Genomic DNA, 27047 nt, shown 5'->3' with positions numbered 1-27047 from the left:
GCTCCATTAGAGATTTTCTGTTGTACTCCCTGTCAGGGCAGTCATCGGTTGTAGCCAGGCACCATCTAGTTCTTCTGGTCTCAGGCTGATGTAGTCTCTGATTTATGTGGCCCTTTCTGTCTCTCGGGCTCACAATTACCTTGTGTCTTTGGTGTTCTTCATTCTCCTTTGATCCAGGTGAGTTGAGACCAATTGATCCACCTTAGATGGCTGCTTGCTAGCGTTTAAGACCCCAGATGCCACTCACGAAAGTGCGATGCAGAATGTTTTCTCAATACATTTTATTATGCCAATAGGCCTAGATATCCCCTGAAACCATGGTACCCAGACTCCTTCCCGTGCTACTCTGGCCTTTGAAGCATTTGGTTTATTCAAGAAACTTCTTTGCTTTTGGTTTAGTCCAGTTGTGCTGACCTTGCCTCTACTGTGTGTTGTCTTTCCCCTGAAGGACATCATAACAAAGATCTGAGGAGAGGCAGAAATGGCTCATCTGTACCTAGCACATAACCACTTGCCATTGAGTCAATTCTGACTCACAGTGACCACGTGAGCTCCATAGGGTTTTCAACGGCTGATTTTTCAGAAGTAGATTCCCAGGGATTTCTTCTGAGGCACCTCTGGGTGGACTCCAAACTTCAGCCTTTTGGTTAGAAAAAAATGCACATTAACTGCTTGTACCACCCAGGACTCTGTCCACCAGGTAGATGGAACTTTCTTCTCATTTTTTGACAAAACAAATAAACCTGAACTTGATGACTTATCGAGCTCAGAACTATTCAGTCCTCTCTGTTCTGCAAGGGAGCTCAGAACTGGAAGGAACCCTTGAATATAAAATATCATTTTTAATGGTCAGTCCAAAAATGAAGTGAGCTTTGAAACAGCAAGATATGGGGGTCATATTTTGCCTGCAAAAAGGTACTGAGACACAATATAGATGCGGAGGAATAATGGCATCTGCCACTGACGCCAAAGGGCTGCTTAGGAGGCTATGTCCAGATGGCCGCTTAGAACAATACAACCAGATGCTGGTTTAGAACAACAGATAAAGAGGCCGAGCTTCCCCTAAGGATAGAGCCAACCTTAACAACGAGTTTAATGAACATGCTTCCTTCAAATCAAACAGGACAAAGAGAAATAGGCCAGGTGAGAGAATGGGTGTGCTGGGGCCCAGCAGCCATAGAAATCTCTAGCACAGTGCCTGAGTGCAGCATTTGTTGACTGACTTCTGATCACAGTTGGGCCAAAAGAGGTCTCTGGAGATTAACTGCCAGATGGTCTGGTACCTAACAGATGAGTTCTTTGGGGCTCAGACATGAGAAGGCCTTCCCTATCTCTGGCCAGGGACCAGGGCTGATGGAAGAACCCAAGGCCAGGGGCTTCACACTCAGGACCAACAGTTAGAGAAATACCTCATTAACAATATAGAACATTGAAGTTTAAAAAGTTCTTGTATATCTATTGTTTCATTTATTCTCACAATAGTTCACTGTGAAGGGTCGCAAACAGATTAAATGTTTTGGCTAAAGTAAGACAGCTTGTAGGTGACAAATCAGTGGCTAGAATCCAGGTCCTGTGCCTCCAGATTGGGAGTCTACTAAATGGAACACGATACTATCTCAAACCTATCTCTTGTTAAAGTTTGACGGGTGGGTTTAGCAACTGATTTAAATAGCATTAAAATTAGGAAAAGTCATCAGGCCTGGATCTCATAGAAAAAAGAGATTCAGGGCTTTAGTTACTTTAGAAAAACACCCAGCCTTTGGCTATGTTAGGACAAGAAATGCATGATTTTACGACTCTATATCTTCTGCTTTCATTTTGTGTTCATTGTTCCTTGGATTCCTCTACCCAGTCAAGGTCTTTTCTGAAAAAAAAAAAAAAAAAAAATCCATATTTCCTCAGATGAGGGCAAATGTTTCCTGTTCATACTCAAGGCAGACTCCAAAGAGGGACAAGGGTCCTTGGAAGGCTGGGAATAGTGATCGTGATATGGCCATTTCAGGTCAGAATTCGAGAACAATTACGGAGCTGGAGAAGATAGGAGAGTACGCAGTTGGGAGTAGGTCTGGGAATAATGATGCTAGAGAGACTGTGTTTTCCTATCATTCATATTTTCCGGAACCATAGAATGCTAGACCAGGAAGGAGCCTTAATGATCCTCGTGTTTATCTCTTTCATTTAGCAAATAAGGAATCAAGCCAGTGGGGTAAATTAAGTTTCTTAATTTCACACAGCTAGTAAGTGGTGGAGCACAGGCTAGAAGCTATGTCTTTTGACTCATTTGCCACACTCACCACTGTAATTTGCAACCCAGCTGCATAAAAACGGCAGTCCAGGGGATGATAATCTTGGCCCATGAGCCAACTTCTGCAGGGCAAATCCTGCTGGCTGCATGCTTTTGTAAAGGAAGTTTTATTGGAACACATCCATGTTCATTTGTTTACATATTGTCTATGGCTGCTTTTGCACAATAACAGCAGAAGTAAGTAGCTGAGACAGAGACCATATGCCCCTGGAAATCTGAAATATTTGCCATTGGGCCCTTTACGAAAAAGGTTACCAATCCCTTGTGGTGAACCTGGTGGTTCAAGTAGTTTGTGATTGGCTGGTAACTGAAAGGTTGGCAGTTCATAACTCAGCCAGAGGCTCTGCAGAAGGAAAGGCCTGGTGATCTACTTCCATAAAGATTACAGTCAAGAAAACCCTGTGGAGCAGTTCTACTCTGTCACACATGGTGTCACCATGAGTCAGGGGCTGACTCGACAGCCACTAACAAGTGGTGCCTAGGCCTGCCACCTCTTGACTCCTTTTTTTTTTTTTAACCTACTGCTTATTGCTTCATGCACAGTCACTTGCACTTTCCTTATTTCCACTTCCCATCTTAGACCTGATCCTTTTCAATGCCCAGCCCATGACATACATAAAACTTCGATGCGTTGAGAGGCGGATCTCTCAGCTCCCTGTAGCGATTCATGGTTCACAGAGCATACGATGTTCACCCCGTCATCCTCCCGGGTAACCTGGAAGGTCACTGAGCTGCTCACAGTGAAGGTTTTACCATTGGGATCTTCCTGTGCTCGAGTTGGTTCTCCTAGAGTGCAGAAACAGACACATAGACTCATACACATAGACACAGAGTGAGCCCTAACATACATATATAGTGTGGGCCCTGCTGTAGACATACAGATGGTGAGTCTCAACTTAGACAAACTTAGAAAGTTGTGAAATGGATATGTATACACAGAGAGAATGTAGGCCCTAACACATATACATATACAGATATGAGTGCTCACAAAATATCTGTCATTCCCCTTTTCTCCTTGAATACCATGCCTTGTGAGCACATACTGAGGCATATACTTTTGCTCTCTCCTCCCCCTCACCCCTCACCTCTTGCTGTCATCCCAAGGCAGGAGGTACTCACCGTGGAGCTCTTGGTCACCCTTCCTCCAGCTGAGCTTGGCTGCAGGTTTGCTTCCAGAAGACCGACAGTTTAGAGTAGTTTGATCGTTTTCCCGTAACGGTGACTTGTAGCCAGAGATTATGGGCTTCTGTGGGATTCCTGTCATGGATAGGGGATGGCCAGGATAGGAAGAAGAGGCACATGAGGTCACACCTTAGCTCTTCCTGCTGAGATGGCCTCTCTGGCAGTCAGGATACTTGGGTCCTATTTTGGTTTTGGATGGGTAGGAGAAAACTAGAGAAATCACCTTTGTCTTTGTAGCTCCACCCTGAAGGCAGGAGGGAAGACCTGGGGGAGGTATGGTAGTAGGGAGATACCATACCTGAGACATGTGACAATGCTCAACATCACACAGCACAACTGGGTGGTCACAGAAATCATGTGAGACTCAGGAAAGAAAAGAATGAAATGGAAATATAGAGCGAAGGCGAGAGCACGTAAGCAAGTAGAAATTAGAATTTCACATGCATGCACACCTCATCTTTCCTTCATGACAGTCTTAAGAGGTAGGTAGGATAGACATAATTATCCCTCTTTTATAAGTTTGAAAATTCAGGCCCAAAGAGAATAAGAGACTTGGCCCAGATCAGAGAGTAAGTGGAGGAGAAAGAGTGAGAACCCAGCATATTTTGCATTTTATCCCATTGCAGGGGAAATACAGGCTGAACTTAGGCCAACATGTTTGAAGACTTGCCTGGCTCCAGCCTGCTTCAGGGGCCAGCCTAGAGAGGCTTGTTTGCAAGGAAGCATGCTGTGGAGACCCTGGGGTTTGGAGCCTCACCGAGCACAGTGACGAGGGACTTGGCGGTTCGCACCGGCATGGTGAAGATTGAGCAGGTGTACTCGCCCTCATCTGCCAGAGCCACATTGCTGATGCTGATGGTGAGCTCCTGGGGCGTAGAACGAACCAGCTGAATCCGGTTATCTCGGAGGGCTGGGGTAAAGTGGGAGAATTAAAAGCCAGGCTTTTCTGAGCACCTTTCATGTTTACTGTCCCTTTCTAAGCCTGTTCCTTTCGGGGAAAAGGTATGGTGTGGTAGGTGGGGGGTGGGGGGTGAGAAAACTGCTCCTGAACTTGAGCTATCTTTAGGCTATTCAGTAACTTCTTTGGGCCACTGGGCACGGCAGCCTAAGAGACATTCAGAAAACTCAGTTGGCTTTTCTGAATGCAGGCTTTGTTGTGAGATACCTGGGTAAACACAGACCTCACCTTGGCATGTTAGGGCCCTTTTGGAGTGAAGTCACTCTAAGACCCTATATGACCATGCATGGCCTGAGTTGAATCTGTATTCTGGTTTTTCTAGAACCAGATGAGGAGCCCATGGCTTGCGTATTACTGTGTTTCCAAGCCTCTGGACTACAAGGACAGTTCCCTCACACTCCACAGTTCCCTTCCGCAGCCCATGGTTCCCAAGGAGATAGATAACTCAAGAGACGCTACCTCTCTTCTCCCCAAAGTAGAGAGTCTGCTGGGCAGGGTTGGACCACTGCAGGGATGAGTCCTCATGATCTTTCACCTGGCACTGGAGTTCCACGGTGCCACCAGCCACCACTGTTTCATCAGATGTCCAGGGCTGACTGTCTACAGGAGTAGAGCAGGGTCAGTTTCCCAGGAACCCCTTGCAGCTCCACCCATTTCTCGGCCAGTATTCAACTCATCTAATTCATGCCCTCCAAGGCCCAGGTTTCTGTGTACTCTTAAGGCTTCATGGGAGAAGGAATAGAGGTGGTACGGAGTGGAAGGGGAAACAGACCTTATTTTCTTTTGCTTTGAATACACAAGAAAACAGATATTCCTTTGTCGAATGTTTGCTGAATGAACTGACAGGGTCACAAACACCAAGAGGAATAAAGTTACCCCAAATATGCACATAACCCTCCATGTGTATCTTTTCTGATATGATTCTACCATTAGCCTTTGGAAACACACATACACATCTGTCATTCTGTGCTTTCCCTTCCTGCCACCACCTGCATATAAGCGTATAAGAGCAAGTATAGGAGAAATGGTTGTGACTAATAATTCTGAGAGTCAAAATGGGGAAAAGGCCAAGTCCTTGCATTGTACATTTATTTAGACAAAAGGTAGCAGATAAAACTGTAAAACAAATAAATAAATAAAACTGAAACATTCTGACACAGACTTCTCATTTTCTCCAACAATAAAATCCCTTCAATCACAAACTCCCTTCACATATTCCTTTTAGTATCAGTAGTACCCACCTCCCAACTTTGAAACAATCCCCATGATTCTTACGACACCGACCTTACCACTGCCCTGTCTGCTTATTCCTTTCTTGCTTGGTCACTGGAACTCCATTTCTAAGAAATATGTAATGAGCGCTCCTAGCAGAAAAGAGGCCCTGAAGAGCGAAGATACACAAACCCAAATCGGCATCTTGGAATTATTTTAAAGGGTAAAGGATTAAGATTTTTCCCTTCAATATGAAGAAAATATATTTCCCAATCTCTGTCTCTTTAGTCAAGTAAAACAAAGAAAAAACAAAAAAGGCAAAGGTCTAATAAGATATTTGATGAATCCCAAATGTGCCTTCTAGTGAGGCCTACTTGTGAACCCCTCAGACTCTGTAACACGGGTTTCCTCTACCAGATATTGTTTGTTGTTCTCCACCGTATGGACTTCTGATTCCTATTATTGATTCCCTAGACTTTAGAACTGACTTTAGGTGACCCAACAGCACTGACCTTCACAGAACTAATCCAAAATAAACAATACCTTCCAGCTCGATTCTGAAACATCCACAAATTTTGTTTTCTATGTAGCTAAGTTACTTAACCAGCACTGTTATTGAATAGGAAACCAAGAAACTTACTTTCTACATCTTCCACATTGAACACTTTGAAACAATCCCCATGATTCTTACGACACGGACCTTACCACTGCCCTGTCTGCTTATTCCTTTCTTGCTTGGTCACTGGAACTCCATTTCTAAGAAATATGTAATGAGCGCTCCTAGCAGAAAAAGGCCCTGAAGAGTGAAGATACATGTGCTCAAGCTGATACCAAGCATGAATGGTTCAGGGTGGTCATTTCCAAATTAGAACACAAAGCCTGGTCACTGGTTTTAGTATTTCAAATAACAGAAATTAGAACTAAGGGGGATCTTAGGGCTGATGTAATCCAATTCTGTCATTTCACAGATGTAGACAATGAGGCAATGGAGGTGAAATGATTGCCTAAGACCATTCTACTAGTCAGGATTAGAACTCAGTTCTCCTGACTCTCAATGCAGGGCTCTTTTCACTGGAATCCTTCTCAAAGAGTCATCTAAAGTGAGAATTAAAACTATGATTTTGAGATTAGTATGCCAATGACTGAGCTGGCTGAGTCAATCTGAAAGTGCTATATTCCTCAGCTAGCTCAATGAAAGGTTTGGGAAGCCTTTCATTTCCTGTGAGCCATACTCCAATTTTTGACTCATAATTCCTTTGTCCCTGGTTCCTTTTGAAGAATTCTACCTTGATTGTGTGTTTCTAGAACCTCTTTATTCTGAGTAATATACTCCCCAGGAATCATTTTATTTTTGGAAAGAGATGTGGAGGGTACAGAGGTCTTTTGCATTGGAGTAAGGGAAGGAGGAGGAGGTTCAGGAGAAGTTGGTGGTATAGGACTAAGAAATCCAATGTCAAATGGAAAGGAGGAAGAGTTGTGTGGTAATGAGAGGAGTGAGAACATCAGGTGGAGGCAACGTGAGTGGGAGATGATGTGAGAATGGGTCAGGGAACTGAGGGACATCGAGATGAGAAGGCCTGGATTCTCACCTTGACTGGCCAGCATGTCAGGGCTGCTCCAGACTGAGGAGCTGATGGCTTCGTCGAGTGGAGCCAGAGTTCCCAGCTCCAAATCCTGCTCCTGCCAGTAGCCTGGGGAGAGAATCTCCATCAAGGATGAGCCCTACATATATACTGGCACAGTTTGGGGGTCTGTGCTTTCATTGTTGGGGTGGAGGAGATGCTAGGTCCCTATGAAAAGCAGATTCACCGGGATACCTAAGACTAGGTGAGTTTCTTACAAAGGGCAGAAATTAACTGGTGTCCTGAAAACAGTAAGTGAACTCCTCCTCTGAAGGGGTGAGTTAAAGGAGAATGCTAAGTTTTGTCAGTGAATCATATCATGTGAAAGCCAAATGAGATCTTGGAGATCATTTGGTTCAATTCTCCCACTTCACAGATGAGGAAAACGAAGCCCATAAAGGTTAAAACTGACTGATGAAGATCACTACAGAAAAATGAAAGAAAATCAAAGATTTTTGCTCCTTACCCACGACTCTTTCTTCTACACCACATTATTGACTAAAATAATAACAGATTAAATAATTATAAATTATTTTCACATTTCAATAGACCTTTTTAATAAGTCTGTAAAATAAGTAGGCTGGCATTATCGTTCCTATTTTGCAGAGCGGAAACGGAATGAAGTGACTTGCCCAAGGTCATACATGTAGAAGAACAAGGACTGGAAATCAAAATGCCTGAATCCAAACCCAAAGCTCTATTTGTTTCAAGAGGAGACTACTGCTATCGAAGAAAGAGACCCTGGTGAGAGCTGAAAGTTGCACTGGGCCTTCTCAAATTGTTACCTTCCATTGGATACTCAAAATCCCTCTTAAATTTCCTACTCCACCTTCAATTCCGCTGCCCTCTAATCACAGACTCTGCCTTCTCCTCTAACACAACAAAACAAAACTTTTGTCCTCACTCCCAGGGCCTGAATCTCTGCTTTTCTTTCTGCTAGCTTGCCCCTAAACCCTTTGGTAAAGTACTGTAGAGTTAAGGGCCTGTTTCCCCAACTCAATCTGAAGAGGCCTAGGGACAAAGAAAGCAGCCAATCCAATCTTTTCAAGATCTCCCGCCGCAGCGCCCAGAAGTAGCCAATCACGAGCGCAAATTTTAGTGAGGTCACCGGCTGCTGAGCAGAGCCCAGGGGCTACAAATCTCCTGCGCCGGGTCCCTGAGAAACTTGGCCTGGCGTCCCAGCGCGCTGTGGAGCCAGCAGGGGAAGGGCGGGGGTCGGGATCGTACGGGGAAGGGGCGGGGGGTGCTGGAAAGAGAAGTGGGGTGTGGGTTTAGGACGGGGTAAAGAAAGAGATGAAGGGGAGAACTGCGGAATCAGAAGAAACGGGAAAGCGGGAAAGTGAGAAGATGAATAGAGAGAGAGAGAGTGTGTGTGTGTGTGTGTGTGAGAGAGAGAGAGACATCTCCTGTCCAGTAGGAAAGCGGAGTGAGAGAATCCTAGAATTCCAAGAGGGAGCCTCAGATGTTCACTGGCTTCCACGGAGACGCCTCCCTCCTCCACAGAAATTCCTCACCAACTATCTTCTAGGAGATTTCCGAAATTACTTAGTTCTCAAACAGGAGAGGCCCTACTGCCCAAATGGGGAGGGAGAAAAAAACAAAAACTGGAACAGGTAGAGGGAAGCAGGCAAGGAAAGGGACCAAGGAAAGTGCTGATGAGAAATGAAAAGAAAGATGAGAAGGGGTGAAGGAAAAGGGGTTGGGAGAGGACCAGGACTCCCAAATCCAGCAGAGAGTCTCTTCTGGTGTCAAAACCTTCTGTGAACAACGATGGAGTGGACCTGAGGTGGGTAAGTGTTTCATCTCATTTTCCGTGTGTGTGTGTGGTTGGGTGGGTGTGTGGGTGGTGTGTTGGCCACGCAGTGGTTAAAAGCTAGGCGTCTATCCAAAAGGTGAGCAGTTCAAATCCACCAGCTGCCTCTTGGAAACCCTATGAGGCAGTTCTACTCTGTCCTATAGGGTCGCTGTGAGTCGGAATCCACTCCACGGCAATGGGTTTGATTTCTTTCTTTCTTTTTTTTTTTTTTTTGGTTTCCTAACCTAAAGGTTGGAGGTTCCAACCCACCCTCTTGAGCAGCTTGGCTACTAACCTGGTGATCTACTACTGTAAGATTACAGCCGTTGAAGACCCTATGGAGTGCAGTTTTACTTTAACACTCATGGGATCACCATGAGTCAGAACCCACTTGAAGGCAACTGGTTTGGTTCTCTCTGTGTTTGTGGGTGTGCAACTTCGACATGCAGTATGAAGCCAAACTGGATTGTTTGGGATAGGGGAGGGGTAGGAGAAGCCAGAGATGGGTCAATGTTCAACCCCATAGTACTAGTTCCCAGACCACAAAGTAGGCACTAAATAGGCCTTTGCTCAAATGAACAGAGAAAATATCATCTTGTACCTTGATATAGAACTTTCAGTTTACATAGTGGATTTTCAACCATGATTTCATTTAATCTCAAAACAACTTGGGAAAAGAGGCAGCCAGATATAATTGTTCTTTAGAGATGAGGCTCAAAAAGGTTCAATGACTTACCTAAAGGCATGACTCTAAAGAATCCTCCTCCTCTCGCTGATGGTACCCTCAAAACTTTTGTAACAGCTCCTGTTACATTCCATTTCAGCACATTGTATTGTAATTATTTATCCAGTTATCACTCATCTAAACTTTGAACCTGTTAAGAGCAGGGGCTTCACTTTATTCCTTTTGTATTCTTAGCAATTTGCTCTTGGTGGGCTAGTCAGTACATTTAATTGAGAATTCAATGTTCTGCTAATTCACTCATCCACACTTGGCACTGTGTTATGTATATTCTTAGTCGGGCAGGGCATGTATTCAATCCCAGCAGCATGGGTTTAGTCTTCAGCCTCCTGCTCCTTCTTTCATCTGTGTCTTTTTCTGCCTTCTCCTCAGATGCTTTTCTCCTTGCTCATGTTCCTTTCATCCCTCCCCTCCTGCATTTGGTTGGCATTTTTCTTTGTCTGCACAGGATGAATTAAGTGACATGGTGATGTAAGTTATTCAGACCAAACTGAACTGTTCCGATGAGGAGACTAATAACCAAACAAACATTCCCCAATAAATGGCATACTTGGAATATGCTTGGTGTATTGCCTCGGCAAGTTTACGGGGAAGTCACTCTTGTTTGCAGTGTTTTAAGAAACTGATTAAGAAGTGGCTGTTTATTTTTTTCCCCAGGGGGGTGACATTTCTCCCTCTAATTCTGAAAAGTATTCATGATATCCTGTCTCCTCTTGGAAACTGCCTGTTAATATGCCCGAAAAGTTTCCTGACTGTTTCTGTAAAACTGGAAACCTGTAATGATAAATGCTGAATGGTCACTCCCTTGGGAGCAGATAAGTGATTACAATGCTATCAACAGAAACATGGATAAGTAGCGGAAATTATACCCTGTGTTCTGAAAGGCTTGTACCTTCTTTGGATTTAGATTGTGCCAGCCACTTAGGACCTCAGCATAAATTACCTAAATGGCTTCAGTCTGTAGCGGGATGTTTAGGAGTTCTCTGAAAGGGTGGCACAGACTTTGAAGTAGAAATAGTGAAAATTTGGCTCTGGGTCATTGGAAAGAGCTTCTGTCACATAGGTCAGATACTGAGACCACACAACCATTAGTGAGGGGTGGCCTAGACTGCTTATAGACAAGGAATGAAGAGAGCAGTGGTCATATCCCTCATATCATCTCCCTGCTTAGTGACTCCCCATTGTCTGCAGATAATACCTGGATTTGTTAGCCTGGCTTTCAGGGTTCTCTACAGTCTGATGTCAGCCTATCTTTTCCCACTTTGTCTTTTCTCTACTTCATGCACCCTATGCCCCAAACATAAATTATTCAGAGCTCTCTTTATAAACCCTTTGGTTTCCGACATCCATTCCCTTTCCTGCAATCACTTTGTTTACAATGCCTTTCAACCATCTTCACACATTTAAACTTATCCACCTTTAAAGCCTACTTTATGTGGCACCTCTTCCAAGAAGCCTTCCCTGGTTGTCTCAGATGGAAGTAGCTTCTCTGAGTTACAACACTTTATCTACCTATAGGTAGGGCTGAGATCTGACTAATATTTATATGCAATACTATCCCTAATACAGCATATTGCACACAGAAGGTGCTTAATAAATAAATAATAAATGAATCAAAGATGCCGAGCATCTTCTAATGTGTGAACAAATCTCAAAATCTGCCAGTACAAAGCAAATAGTGAACTGAACAGGATAGGAAGAAATGGTCCAAGGAAGAGGGTAGAGCATCTAGGGGCTGAAGCTCTAGAAACCTATAAGAGAGAGGGAATCAATATTTATTGAGCACCTTCTGTGAGTCAAGGTCCAAGTTGTTTTTGTTGTTGTTAGTTGCCATTAGTTGGCTCTGACTCATGGTGACCTTATGTATAACAGAACAAAACACTGTCTGGACCTGTGCCATCTTCGTGATCATTGGTATGTTTGAGTCCATTGTTAGGTGCTCTATATTCATTATTTCCAGAACAATCCTTTTGATAGGTATTTTCATGCTTATGTTACGGATGGGCTAACTCAGACCCAGAGAAGTAAAGTAACTCATCCATACATCTAGTAAGTGTTGGGATGGGACAGGATTCAAATGCAAGTCTCTCTGACCACAAAGCCCAGCCTTTTCCCACATCGTCACTACACTGCCTTCCTCTGCAGAAATGGCATTTTATGTGAGTGCAGCGAGGGCGGGACTGTAGGGGAAAAGATTTTTTCTTGCATTGCTGGACGCTTTTGAGCTTCTTCTTGCTGACCAGGGGTGGCTTCTCTAAACAACATTCACAACACTCACCAGCAATCTGATAAAAGTAACTGCAGCAAGTTGGAAATAGGTGTTCATGATGGCGGTGGTGCTATGATTTGTACCCACTGAATTACCTCTTTTGTTGGATTTCTTAATGTGTCTTCATCTATATCATTGGGGCTATTCCACGTACCCCTAAGAGCCTGACAATGAGGGACTCTTCAGTTAACCAAGTAAAAAACGTGTCTAGTCAAAACAAACAGAAACCCCTCACATTTTCCTAGAACTCTGGACCTAGCCTAAAAATGGGAAGATTGTCTTCTTGTTTGCCCTCTGTTGCTTTGGGGGTTTCTTAATTCTTGGTTTATGTACCCATGGGTTCTGTTATCTTTAGGATTCCCAGTATTTTAAAGGACAAAGCAGCCCTTTCACCCACTGATTTCCTTCCGATTGATTGCTCAGATTAAAAGTAGCAGAGGTGGGAATTGGAGTCTCACTGACGTGCTTCTTTAAAGCATGCAATGACACCTGTGATTCAGTTTTTTATGCCTAGCACAGGACCTTGCACATAATAAGTGCCCAATAAATATTTATTGAATAAATAAACGAATGACTCCAATGAATAAAAATGTACTATGTCTCCAATTTAAGGGACTTTACTAGGGAATGTGCCAGTATAACCCCTGATTCCTTGGTTTATACATCTGCCCCATCTTGTCTGTTTCGGGGACCTACGTATACATGGGCCTTAGGGCTGTCAACAGGGACACAGGTGCATATTTGGGAAGGTGGGACCAGGGGACAGAGCTCCTCCACATAACCGCTGATAGCCTTGCCATTGTTCAGGTCCAGAGCTCCACTTCCCTGACTGTAGAGAAAACCATCTCCCTGAGTAGGAGTTGATGATGATGGTGATGGTGATGGTGATGATGATGATGATGACTCAGCATTTCTCTAACTCCAGAGTTAAAAATAACCTTCATCACAGCCTACTTGTTATTCCTCACGACTACCATGGCAGGTGGGTGGAGGAGTATTATCTCCAAGGGAAAAACACACTGGGGGCTGTGGCCCGGAATACTGAAGGGACTCACTTTTAAAGTGGGTTACCCACACCAAGTGCTAGGTTCCCTAATTAAACGATGGCACCCTAATTCTTCCCTGATCCCAGCTACTTAGTGAATCTTTGTGCATCTCTGGATCACAGAAGTGAATGGCAGTGACAAAATCAGGATTGGAACGTGGCCACTGGAGCTTTTCTTTATGCTTAGAGCCAGGTATTTTCTGTCAGCCAAAGGCAGGTTGGAGGGGGTGAACCAATCTCATCTGAGTTGTACTTTAGGAGATCATGCCAAGATTTTGGGGTGTCACTTTGACCTGAGAGACTTCAAAGCACGATACCTTGATCACAAAGGCCTCTCTTTACTCCGAACTCCCCACAAGTACCCTTGGCCAGCCAGGAGTTATGTTGACTCCACTGCATTTGCTGTGTGGTTTCCTAGTCCAAGACTTTGAGGGGCTGGATGTCGAAATATTCTCTTACTTCCTGTCCTCCATCCCCTTCTAACTGTGTGTCTTCCCCTAAGTTCCTACTTCCTTAATATTTGAGACATTACAGTGCAGTCAGATGAAAGCTGGGGCCATAGGAGGTGGGGGTTATTTAGTCATCTGGGACCTTCTGTCTTTTCAGGTTTATTTCCTTCTCTTTCCGTTGCTCCTCTGGGATAGGTCTATGTCCCTTCACTGGCAGCAGGATCTCCTAAAGGATCTCCCTGCTTTAGCTCAGATGTGCTCCAGCTCACATTCACTTCAGAACTTCAGATCTCAGTCATGCTTCAGCTGCCTGCCACCCTGATCTAGGCTTTCTCGCCATCACGTTGCTCCCCCACCCTCACCCCAAACTTTTTCTGGCTGGGCTACTGAGACCTTGCTCCTCCTTGTTCCTCCTTTATTTTCTGTTGCTGTCTGGTTTTTCCTCCTGGAGTCTTGTTTATCTACTTCCCTCTGGCTCCCAGCAGCCTCCTGGGCCCCAAGTCACTACTCTCTCTCCGCTTTACTTGACTCTGCTCTCCTAGGAGGCATACAGGATATAAGTGAACATAGATGGTTGCGGGGGGAGGTGGGGGAGCAATCTTCACTCTGTGATGTTTCTAATATGCTGATTAACCCTTTTTCTTGGTAGAACCTGGCCAGGAGGTCCAGGATTTATGAGCCAGGGATTCTACACTATTACATAATCCAGGAGATTTCGGTTTAGAAGAGACCTGTACCCATCTTGGCCTGTAACTGGTTTCTTATTGCACATTTTCGTTCCATCATAAACAGGGTATTGAAAATTGGAGGCTTTTGTTTCCTGGACTTGGAATAGTGTGTGGCAAGGCTCTTTCCAGGCTGAGTGAGGAGGAGGAAATTTTTGGTGTAGTTGGCTAGCCTGCCTGTGGTTGGGGCAAAGGTGGGGATTAAAAAGAAAAGTTTATCTTGAGTTTAACCCCGTTCTCACTGAAAAAACAAAACAACACCAAAAACAACAAAACCCAGTTATTCCAAATGTCTGTCCATAACCAAGTGTTCAGAAAAGAAATCTTAAACTCTAAGATATCGTGAATGAATATATTCCCTAAAGCTCTGCAATCAATTTGCATATCTGGTCATTTTCCACTGACCCTCGTGGCCGGGGTGGTTATTCCTAAGATCTTTTTCCTTCTACCAAATGGGATCAAACCAATGTCTTTTCTGACCCTCTACTGCCAAAGTACCATAATTTCTATCTTTCTCTTTTTAAATTACATATCATTCTGCCCCACATATTTATTCATTTCTATGATTGTCAGACACACAGATTTTTTAGATTTGACAAGGACCCTAAATAATTTTCCATTTTGAAAATGAGGAACCAAGGCTTAGGGAGATACAGGAATTTGAACAGGGTCACGCCACTACCACTAACAGTATTTATAACCCCAGTCTCCTCTACTCAGTGTCATTTTATAGATGCCGTTGTAGCCCTAATTCAGAGATTACATTGCCATTTAGTGTGATTTCACTTCCGTTGACCTCCCTGATTATAGTAGTGAGGGACCCCAGGACCACAGATTTCAAGAAAAGTAAGTAACTCTACTAAGTGCCAGCAGGTTGGAGAAGGTGGGCAAGATGAGGAGGAAATCCCTGAAGGAAAAAATAAGGCCCCTGGGACTGTAGGAAACCAAAATATGAAGAATGGCATCTTCACAAACTTCATGGCTTTACTAGCAGATCCCAGTTCCCACGAAAGAGGAAGCCAAAGGGCAGAAGCCACTGCTGTGCTTCTAGAGGCTAAAAAGGGTGATTAAGAGGTTGGGGGTGTGTGTGTGTGTGTGTGTGTGCTCACATGCTTTGGTACCTGCTAGGTGGAGAGCTTTGGAGATGCTAACTAGATTGTGAAGTGGGAGACAGGGACTAGAAAAGAAAAGATTAAAAAAAAAAAAAAAAAGCAGAGGGGCCTGTCCAATTCTCGAGCTAGCAGAGGAAGAACCTGGAGGCAGAAGTGGGCTTGTGGTAGGCTGGAGGGGAGGTGCTCAGAGACTTAAGATTCTGAGGAACAGAGACTGGGAAGTGGGTGGCAGAGAAGGAGGTGGGGACAGCTGTTGCTTTGATTTGCTATTGAGTCAGTGTTCTGGGTGCATTAACACTGGGAGGGAGCCCTGGGCTGGCCCCCAACAAAAACAAGCCCCCCTGTAGCCAATATGGAGTCCTAGTAGGGAGAACTGTGATTGGGAGACAGAAAGAAAGTGGAGCTGACCCCAGAAGAGTCCCTCCCTCCTCTTAGCTGCTTCCTTTTAGGATGGACTGTGTGCTCTCAACTAGGAGGTTAGAAATCACTCCAGCTGATGATAGTTCTGAGCCATTTAAAAAACAAACAAAAAAAAACCCAAACCAGTTGCTGTTATTTCTGACTCCTGGTGACCCCCATGTGTTGCAGAGTAGAACTGCACCCCACAGAATTTTAAATGGCTGTGACCTTTCAGAAGCAGATTGGCAGAACTTTCTTCCGAGACCCCTGTGGGTGGGTTCGAACCACCAGCCTTTCAGTTAGTAGTCAAGTCAAGCACTTAACGGTTTGTGCCACCCAGGGACTCCTGAGCCATTTTTGGCATAACCATTCACCCCATCTCCTTATCCTCTCTCTACCATGCACCCATACTTCAGAAATCAGGACTAGATAGGACTTGAAATCTGCAGCCAAATGCACTAGAGACAGGAAACCTTAGATTTTCCTAGAACTGAGCGGAGGCATTTTATCCCCGTTCCTTGAATTTATCTTACTACTTTCATACATATGTAATAGAACTGGGGCAGGGGGTGGGGGGACGTACTTGAAAAATGAAATATAACAAAGTCAATGTGGGGTAAAATGCAATCACAATGCAGTTGAGCTCATTGGAAGGGGATGGGAAAATAAGGAATGGGGATGGACAAGAAATCCCAGGAAAATCAGGGACGAGTAAAGGCTTGATTCCCTGATGATGAGGAATCTCAGATCAGGTTCCAGGGCCTTGCTCACATTCTCCAGCATCTGTCTATCCCGGTGCCTCAGTAACTGTGTGAGTCCATGGATGAATTCCCTTTCTCCCCAGGTTCTATCTTATTCTCCTTTGCTCTTTCTACCACACTTTAGATATTTCAGGCTGGTGGCTTGGTGTGGTGGGGCAACAATGCTGTGAAAAAGTTTAATTTGTTAGAAGTCAGGCAAGAAAGCATTCCTCTCTGCTGGTTCTGATGTTACTGACTCGTTTTCACTGCTTGCCTTCTCTGAGTGATCAGAGGCAGGGTGTGGATGACAGGTTCAGGGCAACGGTTAGGAGCATTACATGAAGACAAATGTGTTCCGCTCTACACACCCACACTACTCTAGTTTCCCCTCTTCCCTACCACCCCCACCCCGCCCCAATCTTAACTGGGTTTTGTCTCTTCCTTTCATTCTTCGCACTTAAAAAAAAAAAAAAATCTGTATTTTTTTTTTTAAGTGGCACATTGTTCATGTTAGCCTTACTTCGTACCTTCCTAGGAATTTAACTCTTCCATGAGATATATTCTCCCAAGTCTGCAGCTTTCTCTCTCTCTGTCACACACACACACACACACACACACACAAACCCAAACTCATTGCTGTTGAGTCAATTCTGACTGATAGCAACCCTATAGGACAGAGTGGATCTCGCAGTCCCCAAAATAATGCTTTCCGGACCCAAAGATCTCCCCCTTTTTTCTGAAGCCTTCATTGAGCATCTCTTGTCTCATGCAGGTATATGCTTATTCTTGTTCCCTAAGAGACATGTATATTCAGACCCTCTGTCTCTTCTTCACTGTATACGCCCCTCAACACACATCTATGTACTGACAGAAGCACATAGATTTTCTTATGACCCAGATACCAAGCCCTTTTCACATGCCCTTACTTCCAGATAACCATATGGCTGAAACTCAGAGATTCTCCCCAAAGCAGAATTCAGGCTCTCTCTTCTGCTTAAACTCCCCAGGAGAAGGCCAGCATCCTCTCCTCCCCAGGGCTGAGGCTCAGTCATTCCATCTGTCACTGACATTGGACTCCAGATCTTGGAAACCAGAAAAGAGTTGGCATTAAGCAGCAGTTGAGGATAAATGAGAATATGTGAGGCCCAGGAGCTTAGTGATAGTGGTTTTTATATTTGTTTGAGATTACAGAATAGAGATTAGGGTAGGAGGCATATACTGTGTGTTTGGAAAGATTTCATCCTTAAGAACTAGACTCCACCCAATAAGTGCAATTATCGCAATGTCATTTTTGCATTTGCTGGGTAAATGCAAAATGGGAAAACTGGTCCTTCATTTTATAGTAAGGAAAGAACTGGGCCCCAGGCTCTTCAAAAGCTGACCATTATGCTAAGTTACAAGTTACCTGTCATCAATGCACTTATTAGAGTCTTACTGGGTTTCCAAGAAGGAACAGAGGTATTTAAGTCAGAGTTCACCTTCAGGAGTTTTTTTTTTACCCTGTCTGAGGCTTTGGCCAGAATTCTAGAATCAGAATTGGAAGCAAAGAGCCAGACTATAGAAGAAGGAAAATAAACACATGAAGCAACAATTTGCAAATTCCCAAAGAAACCTGGAATTGGAAGTATTAGTACTACTACCCATCGTACCTTACCAATATCTGGTACTATATGAAGGAAAGGGAGAGACCGGGAATGATTGGCTTAGAGATGAATGGCTGAGACATCAGCCTCATTTATTCGCCACCCCCCCTCCCCCCGCCCAGAGCAAGATGGTGAGCCTGACCTTCCTGACCCCGAACTGGAAGTAAATGAGGCAAAGGTGCTTATAATTAGCAATCAATAGACAATTAGTGTAAGTCTAGCTGGGGGAAGGGAAAACAAATCCTTAGAGAAGATACCATTTTAGTTTTTACTTTATGTTATTTAGCTTTTTTTATTCTCCTGGAGACATTCAGGAGGAAGCTGGAGAGAGATGAGAGGGTTAAAGAATCCCAGAAGTAAGAGTTCACATAGAGGGATAATACACATATTGAAGAAACAAAACAAAAACACTGGCCTCTGCACATAAGTCCTTTCTGAATCATGTTTACTCTTGAGGAGAATAGGGGGTTCAGGGAGATGAGTGGATAGAGATACTCCAGCTGTTACTGTAACCCTAATGCCATCTTCCTGAAGGCTCACTCATAGAGATAAATCACATCCATTACCTGTCCTTGGGGAAAGAAGTTTATCCTTGTTTCCAATGGGGAACTTAAAGACGGGTTCTGGAAATTCATTCTAGAAGCCTGCCTCCCCAACTAGACTTCGCTGTAGGTCATTCATAAGTGTTAACTATGATATGAACTCTTACGCAGAAACTGGCATTTAAGGGAAGAGAAGCTTGTGCAGTTCTGAGGCGATGTGAGGAACAGGCTGTTTAGTCTCAGACTGGCAGGGGCTGAGCATTCTCCGCTCCTTGTTGTACTTGACGTCATTGCTTATTGGCAGATACCCCAAAAGAGTAGCAGAGTCCAGTTTAAAGATGTCTGTACTGAGATTTTGCCAAGGACCAGGACTTTGGGATAAGATGGTTATATTTAAGGCCATTTGGTTCTGCACACGATACTTGTAAAGGTGGGGGACAAGAGTCAGAGTTTTGATATTTGCTTTCTATATCTTTCATATATTGGATTCTTCTACTATCTATTCTGATAACCCATTATGATGTATTGTCTTTACATTTATTCCTAAGGTTAAGGGAAAAGAGAAAATAAGCACCATGACAAGACAGTAGGTCATCAGGCTCAGAGTGGTGTGCACAGGTGGATGCTTATGATCTGAGTAGCACTCATTTTGCACTCCACATTTATTGTTTATATATGGTTGTCGTATTGAACAATACGGTCTCAACCTAAAACACGACTTTTCGTAGTTATGTTTTTAATCTGTGAGGCTGTATATAGCAAAGCACCCAGTTCTTCTGAGGCCATTCGAGGTCACTCTAGGCCTGTTTCTTGAGCATCTCTAACTGTTCTTTTTACCCTGAGAATTTCTCACTCTTCTGTCCCCTTCCTTCAGTTGACTAGATGACTATGGGGACTCTCCAGATCTGTATCACAGGGTTCTTTTCCCCCTCTCTCTGGTGGAGTGGTTTATGGATCATAACCAATATTACATGTGTGTGCGTGGTGGGGGGAAAGAGATTCCAACCCTGTTCTGAAGGTGGCATTGTGGAGAGTAAAGCAATTATAAAATGTTAAGAGCGAGCAGGACCACGGAGAGCGACAAGAAGGGCCTGGAGTGTCACCATCAGGGGCTAGCACCATGGAGAGCTCAAACAACAGGTAGTTTGTTTCACAAAGAACAGGGGAACTCAGATTCCGGCAGCCAGCTTTCACAGTGAAATGGAAAGAACAGACATCAGGGCTTCCTTGAAGATGATGATACAATCATTGCTTGCTCTGAAAGGCCTCCTGAACTTGGGTGAACATGTCAGAGATTTTGCTCAAAAGTGAGGACCAACCCAGACTGAGTTTGTCAGCAGGAGCCTCATGAATTTTGACAAATGCCTAGGTATCAGTGGTGGTGGAGGGGATTTTAATTTGCTAAAACTGAATATGAGTGGTATTAGGATTATCTTCTAATGAGGGAAACAGTCCAATGGGACCTTCTGTTGCCTCTCAGAGATACTAGAGAGATATTTAAAGCTAAAATATGTATTACCGTCAGGTACAGCAGAAGATATATCAGGGTCAGAGTACCCTAATGCACCCAAAATTGCTGATCATACGTGGAAACAAGGTATGGGATCACCTTTCTTAAGAAGGAATTTGTCCTCAGCGCTTAGAGGCCTCTGTGGTAGCTGGGAAATTTGGCTTTAAGCTGAGGAAAATTTTGGTAAAGTGAGAAATGGTTTTCTGTCAATACTTGCTGCTTCAGCAAAGAATAGGTAGTTTTACTGAGACCCTATTGTGCAAAAAACACTCAGCAGTTTCAAGTATTCAGGACCCTTGAGAGCTTGGCTTCTCAGTGCTAGATAGGATGGATCACCTTGTGGTAACCAGATTGGATTGGGTTTTTACTTGGGTAGTTATAGGACCTCTGAGCATCAGCTGGTTCTAACCTTGTCCAGAACCATCATCACTGCTAATCCTAGAGGAGAGACAGGTCTTTTGCCCCAGGAGATTTGTTTTTCTCCATTTTACCCTAACATGGAATGTTTATTATCCTTAATTTGACTGGGTTTTTAGAGACCTGAATCTTTTTCTGATGGTTTGCTTCTCCAGACTCTTTCTCTGATGCTTCTCCCTATAACTTTCTTATAAGTATTCCCATGCAGTTTGCTGTTCTCAGAGTTTATGGGCAGTCCTCCAAGACATGACCCCATCCAGGGAACACACTGTTACAGTATATGGGCCTATCACCAATGATTCAACAGGAAATTTTAAATTCTAAGAGAAAAGATGAAAGGAAAAGATATAATTACCACAACTTTGTAATACCCTGGATTTTTCATTCACTAGTCAGTAAGGAGCTGGTCCAGTTCACAGCTTACTGGAAGGAGAGTCAGGAACTTAGATTACTATTCTTAGCTAAAATTCCATTATTGAGAATTAGATGGCAAAAAAGGGTTTGCTGAGCTATGTACAGTTCCATTGGAGTAGGAAACAACAAAGAATTTGACTACTCACACCCCAGGGGTTTTATTTCTCTGGTGACAACTGTGAAGACTTTTTTTCCTATCATGTGACTTAAGGAAAAACAGCTTTGATCCCATTCTACATATTATTGGAGCTGCAAGAAAGTAGTCTAAGCAAGGAGCACCAAAATAAAATCTGAGGATCTGCAGAAAAATGACACAACTATCCAGTCTGCTGTTTCGAAGTGACCAGAACACCAAAAAGATGCCATCTGTGTAATTTTATGGCTGCAGAAGTATGAGTCACTCTCTGACTGAATAGTGAATGTCTCCAAAAAGGCACTCTTGAAATTACATTTGGATCTCCTTTCTTCCACAATTGGAAGAGAAAGGAGAGAGAAAGAGAGAACAGACAGACAGACAGACAGACAGACAGACACTGCCTAAAATGAGATAATTCATTTTACTGTCAGCCTAGGACAGGGAATTTCAAGCTCTGTTTAGCAGAACTCGAGGTTGTGCCCTAAGGATTATGAGGAGTGTGGAGATACCCAGAAGAAGGGGGGAAGATCTCTAGATCTTCTCTGTTCAATAAGATAAAATATCCGTTGGTCTGATTCATTTGATAAAGGAGTTTTACATATTAAAAAATAAATACAAAAGGAAGTTAGAAACCCAGTGCCCTAGAGGAAACGACTAGAACCAACAGTGCTGCCCAGCCCAGGGAGAGCTTAAGATAGAATCTTTGGCATTACTCCTAGCTAGGCAGTTGGCTTTCCATAGCTTGGACCCCACATCAGAAAGACCAGTTCTGCATAGAATTAACTAAGCTCTAATATACCCAGTGTCCTTCTGTTAGTCTCAACCTCTCTATGCTAGGGAATGCTTCTCTTCCCATGTCTGAGGGGAGGGCGTATCTTTCCCAGGGGTTACAGCTGCAACTAGGGACAGAAAGTGGGTAGAGTAGCTCTGCCAAGACGATCCGTGGGCAGAGGTAGAGTGAATGCCTGCTGGACTTCTCTGGCACATTGAGCAGGTTCTCCACACTGGGCACCTGGCCAGGGGGCTGCAGAATGGATGGCAGTGGACAAAAGGTCATCGGAAAGGGAAAGAGATTCATGTGTGGGGCAGTGCAGTGCAAGGTTACATTTCTGTGACCCTGGTCTAAAGAAAAGTGAAGCTGTCCACCAATTCGTGGCTACCTTAGGTCAACTTACAGAGTGCTGGCAATATTTGAGAGGGGACAATCCAAGGAAGGCTGGTCACAATGGTAAATGTTAGGGTGCTCACCAGAGAGATGATTACAGGGCACATGAATCTGTAGGTCTTGTATCCCCCCAAACCAGAATTGTCAACTTTTGCCCATACTAATGGAGAAATGTGAGAAGGAAGGGGCAAGTGGCAAACTCTGACAGTCTTAAATGTTCCAGAGCTTCTAGCCACAGGACTAATGGCCACGTTCAGATATCACTTGCTTGCCCTTCTCCATCCTCTCAATCCCTGTTCAGCCTTATGGAGCTTAAAAATTTATGCTGTACTCCAGGGAACTATACACTCCAGCAACACCTGAAGTTTGTTTTCTTTACTCTAAATGGAAGTAGCCACCCGACCACAAATACCCTCATCCACTCAAGTATCAGCATATTAGGGTATCTTGTAAAGAGGAAAGTGAGGAAATGCAGATAACTATTACATTTTTTAATTCAGATTTAAGAATGTCCCAAGTTATTTTTGAGCCTATGTCTGCTGGACTGTATTCCTTCAACTTTCACAGCAATTCTCTCCTAGTTTTGGTCAAATGTTATCAGTTAGGCAAGTACTGTTTAGACCCTCTGTCCAGGGGCCCCAGGCCAACCCAGGGTTCCTAGACCACCTTCTCCATGATCTTGGTCAGGATGGCCTTTAGGATCACTACCAATGAGCATTAAAACTATGCACCTACCTCCCACCATCAGAGCTGACCTTCTTAGATCCAGAAAGTAAGGTGTAGGGTTAGTTTAAGACAGAGATCTATGTAGCTGTATTTCTTGAGCACCAGTGCATCCTGAGACAGCACAGGCCCACATATTCCCTAGCTGGACAGATAATGCTCTACCAGGAGAATGATGCTGGATTTGACTCTTCCTAGGGAACAAACCTCCCTTCCCATCTCACACTCTTCCCCACCCTTTCTCTACAAGTCCCCCATTCAAAAATTACTGCCTTCCACTCTTTCCGTCAAGCCATTGCTTTGAAACATAGTTCTAAATATGGGAATAGAGCATTTCTCTCCCTTTCAGCCTTAAGCCTGAGTAGGGGTCAGGCCCCAAGTTGAGAACCAAGAAAGAATAGTTCAGATGGTGAAGAAGTAGTTGGCTAGTATACACATTTACTCCATTCTGCAATGTTTACATCCTAGACTACAAGAGCTCACATCTTTCTGAGAGGACATCTCCTTCTTTTTAGGATCTAGCCTGGCACCATCAGTTCCCACTGCCAAGCAGGTGTATTTGGGTCCCACTCGCTTCTCTCTAACACAGCCAGCAGGATGGGAAGGCAAGGGCTGCACTTGAAAGTCAAGGCCTGGGAGGAGAGTCAATACTGAGGCACACATACTAGCAGCCTCTCCTAGCCTTGTACTTGTCCTGCTTTCCCCAGGAGGCTCCCCACCACCTCAGTGAGTAGGGTCATTAGTGCAGCCCTCTGGGGAAGGGGGATTCCATGTAGGGGAGCAATAAGGCTGCTGTCTCTGTGGTGACTTGGGCAGGAGCTCCCTTTGGGGAGTTTTGATGGGCAGATGGTAGAGGGAGTCAGCCAGCCAGCTGTAGGAAGGGGATCCCCAGGGTCCCTGTACCAGGGGAAGCTTCTTTATAATGATGGAGACAGGACTGAGGGAGGAAGGTTAGGCTAGGTGGAGCGATTATTCCTCCAGTACCTTGGCTCTTCGCCTGTTTTCCTCAGAAAGTCTTTACGTCAAGCTCCCCAGTTTCAATCCCTCCCCTCTCCACCTCCACCCCACCCTGTGCCCATCCCTGATGGCCACTGGGTCCTTCGCCCAAGAGCCACTTTCCCTTTCTCCTCCCCTGCGGTTCCTTCTGTTTTTCGTTGGCATCTGGCCGGGCATAGCCACCACCCTCCCCCTCACTCTCCCCACATCCCTTTGCTCCGCAGAGGTCCAGTTCCCGCTCCCCCCTCCCCCACCCAGGCCCTCCTCTGCCAGGGGCGGAGGAGAGCGGAGGATGCATTCCTTTAGTCCCTACACAGCCTCCCCTCCCTCCTCCAGGGACCTGAGGCCCTGAGCTATGGATCTCTTCCTGGTCTCCCTGCAAATTGCCCCCTGCCACCGTCAGCAGACTCCAAGAAGGCTGAGGTGCCCCCACAGCGCTGACCTACATAGCCCAACCCAGGGCGGGAGGGGCTGTTCCCCTGGTCCCTTCACCCCTGGCCCCGCCTCCTTTCTCCCCCGACTCTCCTCCTTTCCCCTTCTACCAGTACCAACCAAAGGAGGTTTGAGCTCCAGACTGGGGCAAGCTAGGTATGCTACCCCACCCCAAATTTGGGAGAATCAGTGCTTAGCCCAGGAAAGCTCTGACCATTCCAGGCATCTTCTTCCCCAAATATTTTGATCCTTCTTTTTGCCCAGCCTTCCCTCCGCCCCCCACGTCACCCTCCTCCGCTCCTGTCTGGCTTTCTTTTACCAGCTTTTGCCACCGCTAGGGATATTGGCATCCCAGGGCCCCCTCCGCACTGTGTTGTTGTTTTGCTCCAAGGAGAAGCCCCCCTCTTCCTTGCCCACGCCCCCCTCACCAGCCTCACCCAGGTCCCCCCTCCCTGCCCACTCGGAACTCCGCCTCGAGCGGGGGGACAGAAGAGGGAGAACAAATGTTTGCATACAGCAGTTTGGGGCATTGCACAGGCTACCCAACCCCTACAGACAGACATACACAAACACCCGACACACGCCCTGACTGAAACAGCGACAAACCTCACTCCGCCCCCAACACACACTGACACAGACATACACACAGATACTGACACAGAAACGCAGAGCCAGACACCAACACAGACGCGCACACCCAGACAAACACACACACACGGACATCAACACACCGAGACCCCGGGCTGCTCATAATAGAAACCCCGAATGCAAACGCCGGGGTGCACACGCAGACACACACTCGACAGTGTACACAGGAGGGTGCACACGCCGGCACACCCCACGATCCACAGAGACACGGATGCTCAGAGACAGACACCAGGGTGTCAGCAGCGGCTTGCGACTTTAACCCCGCTTCCAAACAAAGCCAGCAGGCCCCCTCCGCCCCCGCTGGGATCCTGGCGCGGGCCCCAGGTCACTCCCCAGCTCCCCTGGCACCGCCCCCTCCCGCACTCACCGTCCTGGGAGAGGTTGGCCCCGCCGGGCGCCCAGCAGCAGGCGCAGAGCAGGAGCAGGGGCAGGGCGGAAGGGGCCCCCATCGCGCTTCCCGGCCGGCTCCCTGGCTGGGCGCTGGCGAGCCTGGGTCCCCCGGGGATGGGGTCGGGGAGGGGGCAGACGACGACGCTGACTGAAAGGGCGCCCCGGAGCCGCTTTGGAGCCCGGGGCCGAGGAGGGGACCGGGAGGGAGCCGGCGCTGCTGCAGTCGCCGGGATTAAATAGGGCGCTCGGAGCAAACCATTCGGTTGGAGGTGGAGGGGGAGTGACGGGGGGCTGGGCTGGTCGCGGGGGTGCCTGGCTGCCGCATTCCCCACTCCCCTCGCCGCTCACACCCCCTCCTCGCCTTCGTGGTACCTTCCACCATCTCCCCCGGGAGCTCCGCCAGCCCGGCAAGGGTGTGGAGCCGAGGGAGGGAGCTGGCTCAGCAGTGGGACCCGGGGTGCACCCCTCTTAGGCTTGGGGTGGAGGGAGAGGAGTCGGGCAGGGACCTGGGCCAGCTGGCGGGAGCGGCCACTGCAGGCCTGGGCAAGGGCGTGCCCACTAGCCAGAGATCCTCCAGCCCCACCCTGCATCCTTTGGTAACTGGGGATCCCCATAACCCCTAGGGTCCCCGTATCACCAGTATGCCCAGAGACATCTCCCCAGTGGGTAACTAGTTACCCTGACCTTTGCCCTGAACACTAACATCCTTAGTTCCTGTAACCCAAAACCCTGTAGTATCTATTCAGCAACAGTCTGTGGCCCCAGGCAATCTCCCTTGAAAGGCACCTTTCAGCAAACCCCAGGCCTTGGGAACCAATATTTCCCTCAACCCCTTGTCAGAGAAATCACTCAGTCTCTAAAACATTGGGTTACTTCAGACTCCTGCCCGACCAAACAGCCTACAAAACTACTGGAACTCAGTAGTGTTTATCTTAACCCTCCTTATTCCTCCCCCATCACCAATTTTTTTGTTCTTTCTTAATCTTTCAGAGGATCTTATCCTTCCTTCTCAAGTTCGTAGTCAGTATGATTTTGGAGTGAATGGTCTGATCTACAAACCCTTGGCAAGCTGTCCTCTTAAGGGCCCAGAGCATCTGTGACTAATGGACGTCTTGTCCCTGAGGGCAGATATAAGATGGACTGGAGAGGCAGAGTGTTCATACATGCTCTTGGCTCAGGAGCCCAAAGTCCCTGGGGTTGGAGGTTATTTATGATTGAGTATCTCTGGAAGAGCCTTGGTGCATCTCAGAAGGGGATCCTTCTGAGTCAATCTGGCTGAAGCTTAGCTTCTGGGAATAAATTTCTAAATTCTAAAATCCTAGAATCAAAGAACTTTAGGTATATAAGGATCCTTAGAAAATATCTGGCCCAACCCCTTATTATACAGGTGCAACTGAGGCCCAAGGGGGTTAAGTAACCTACCCAAGGTTACACTGACAGTTGATAGTAGAAAACACAAATGCTAGCTGGGATATG

General features: G+C 45.7%; 1 protein-coding gene across 2 annotated transcripts in view; it reads right to left on the bottom strand.

The window, feature by feature from the left end:
- Nucleotides 1–25763, bottom strand: part of CADM3 (cell adhesion molecule 3) — a 31260-nt gene extending 5497 nt beyond the window's left edge. Inside the window, exons 1-6 of one of the 2 annotated variants that reach the window (XM_049880888.1) lie at nucleotides 25549–25763; nucleotides 7247–7348; nucleotides 4905–5045; nucleotides 4245–4397; nucleotides 3425–3562; nucleotides 2921–3091 (exon numbers count right to left, since the gene is read on the bottom strand). In XM_049880888.1, coding sequence (XP_049736845.1) covers nucleotides 2921–3091; nucleotides 3425–3562; nucleotides 4245–4397; nucleotides 4905–5045; nucleotides 7247–7348; nucleotides 25549–25630 — 787 coding nt within the window. In that variant the 5' untranslated portion in view covers nucleotides 25631–25763. The remainder of the gene's footprint in view (nucleotides 1–2920; nucleotides 3092–3424; nucleotides 3563–4244; nucleotides 4398–4904; nucleotides 5046–7246; nucleotides 7349–25548) is intronic. The other variant, XM_049880889.1, reaches the window with a different exon arrangement.
- Nucleotides 25764–27047: the final 1284 nt, after the last annotated feature.

The sequence above is a fragment of the Elephas maximus genome, chromosome 3 (assembly GCF_024166365.1).
Source record: "Elephas maximus indicus isolate mEleMax1 chromosome 3, mEleMax1 primary haplotype, whole genome shotgun sequence".
Lineage (NCBI taxonomy): Eukaryota > Metazoa > Chordata > Mammalia > Proboscidea > Elephantidae > Elephas > Elephas maximus.
This window is presented reverse-complemented; position numbering and strand designations above follow the sequence as displayed.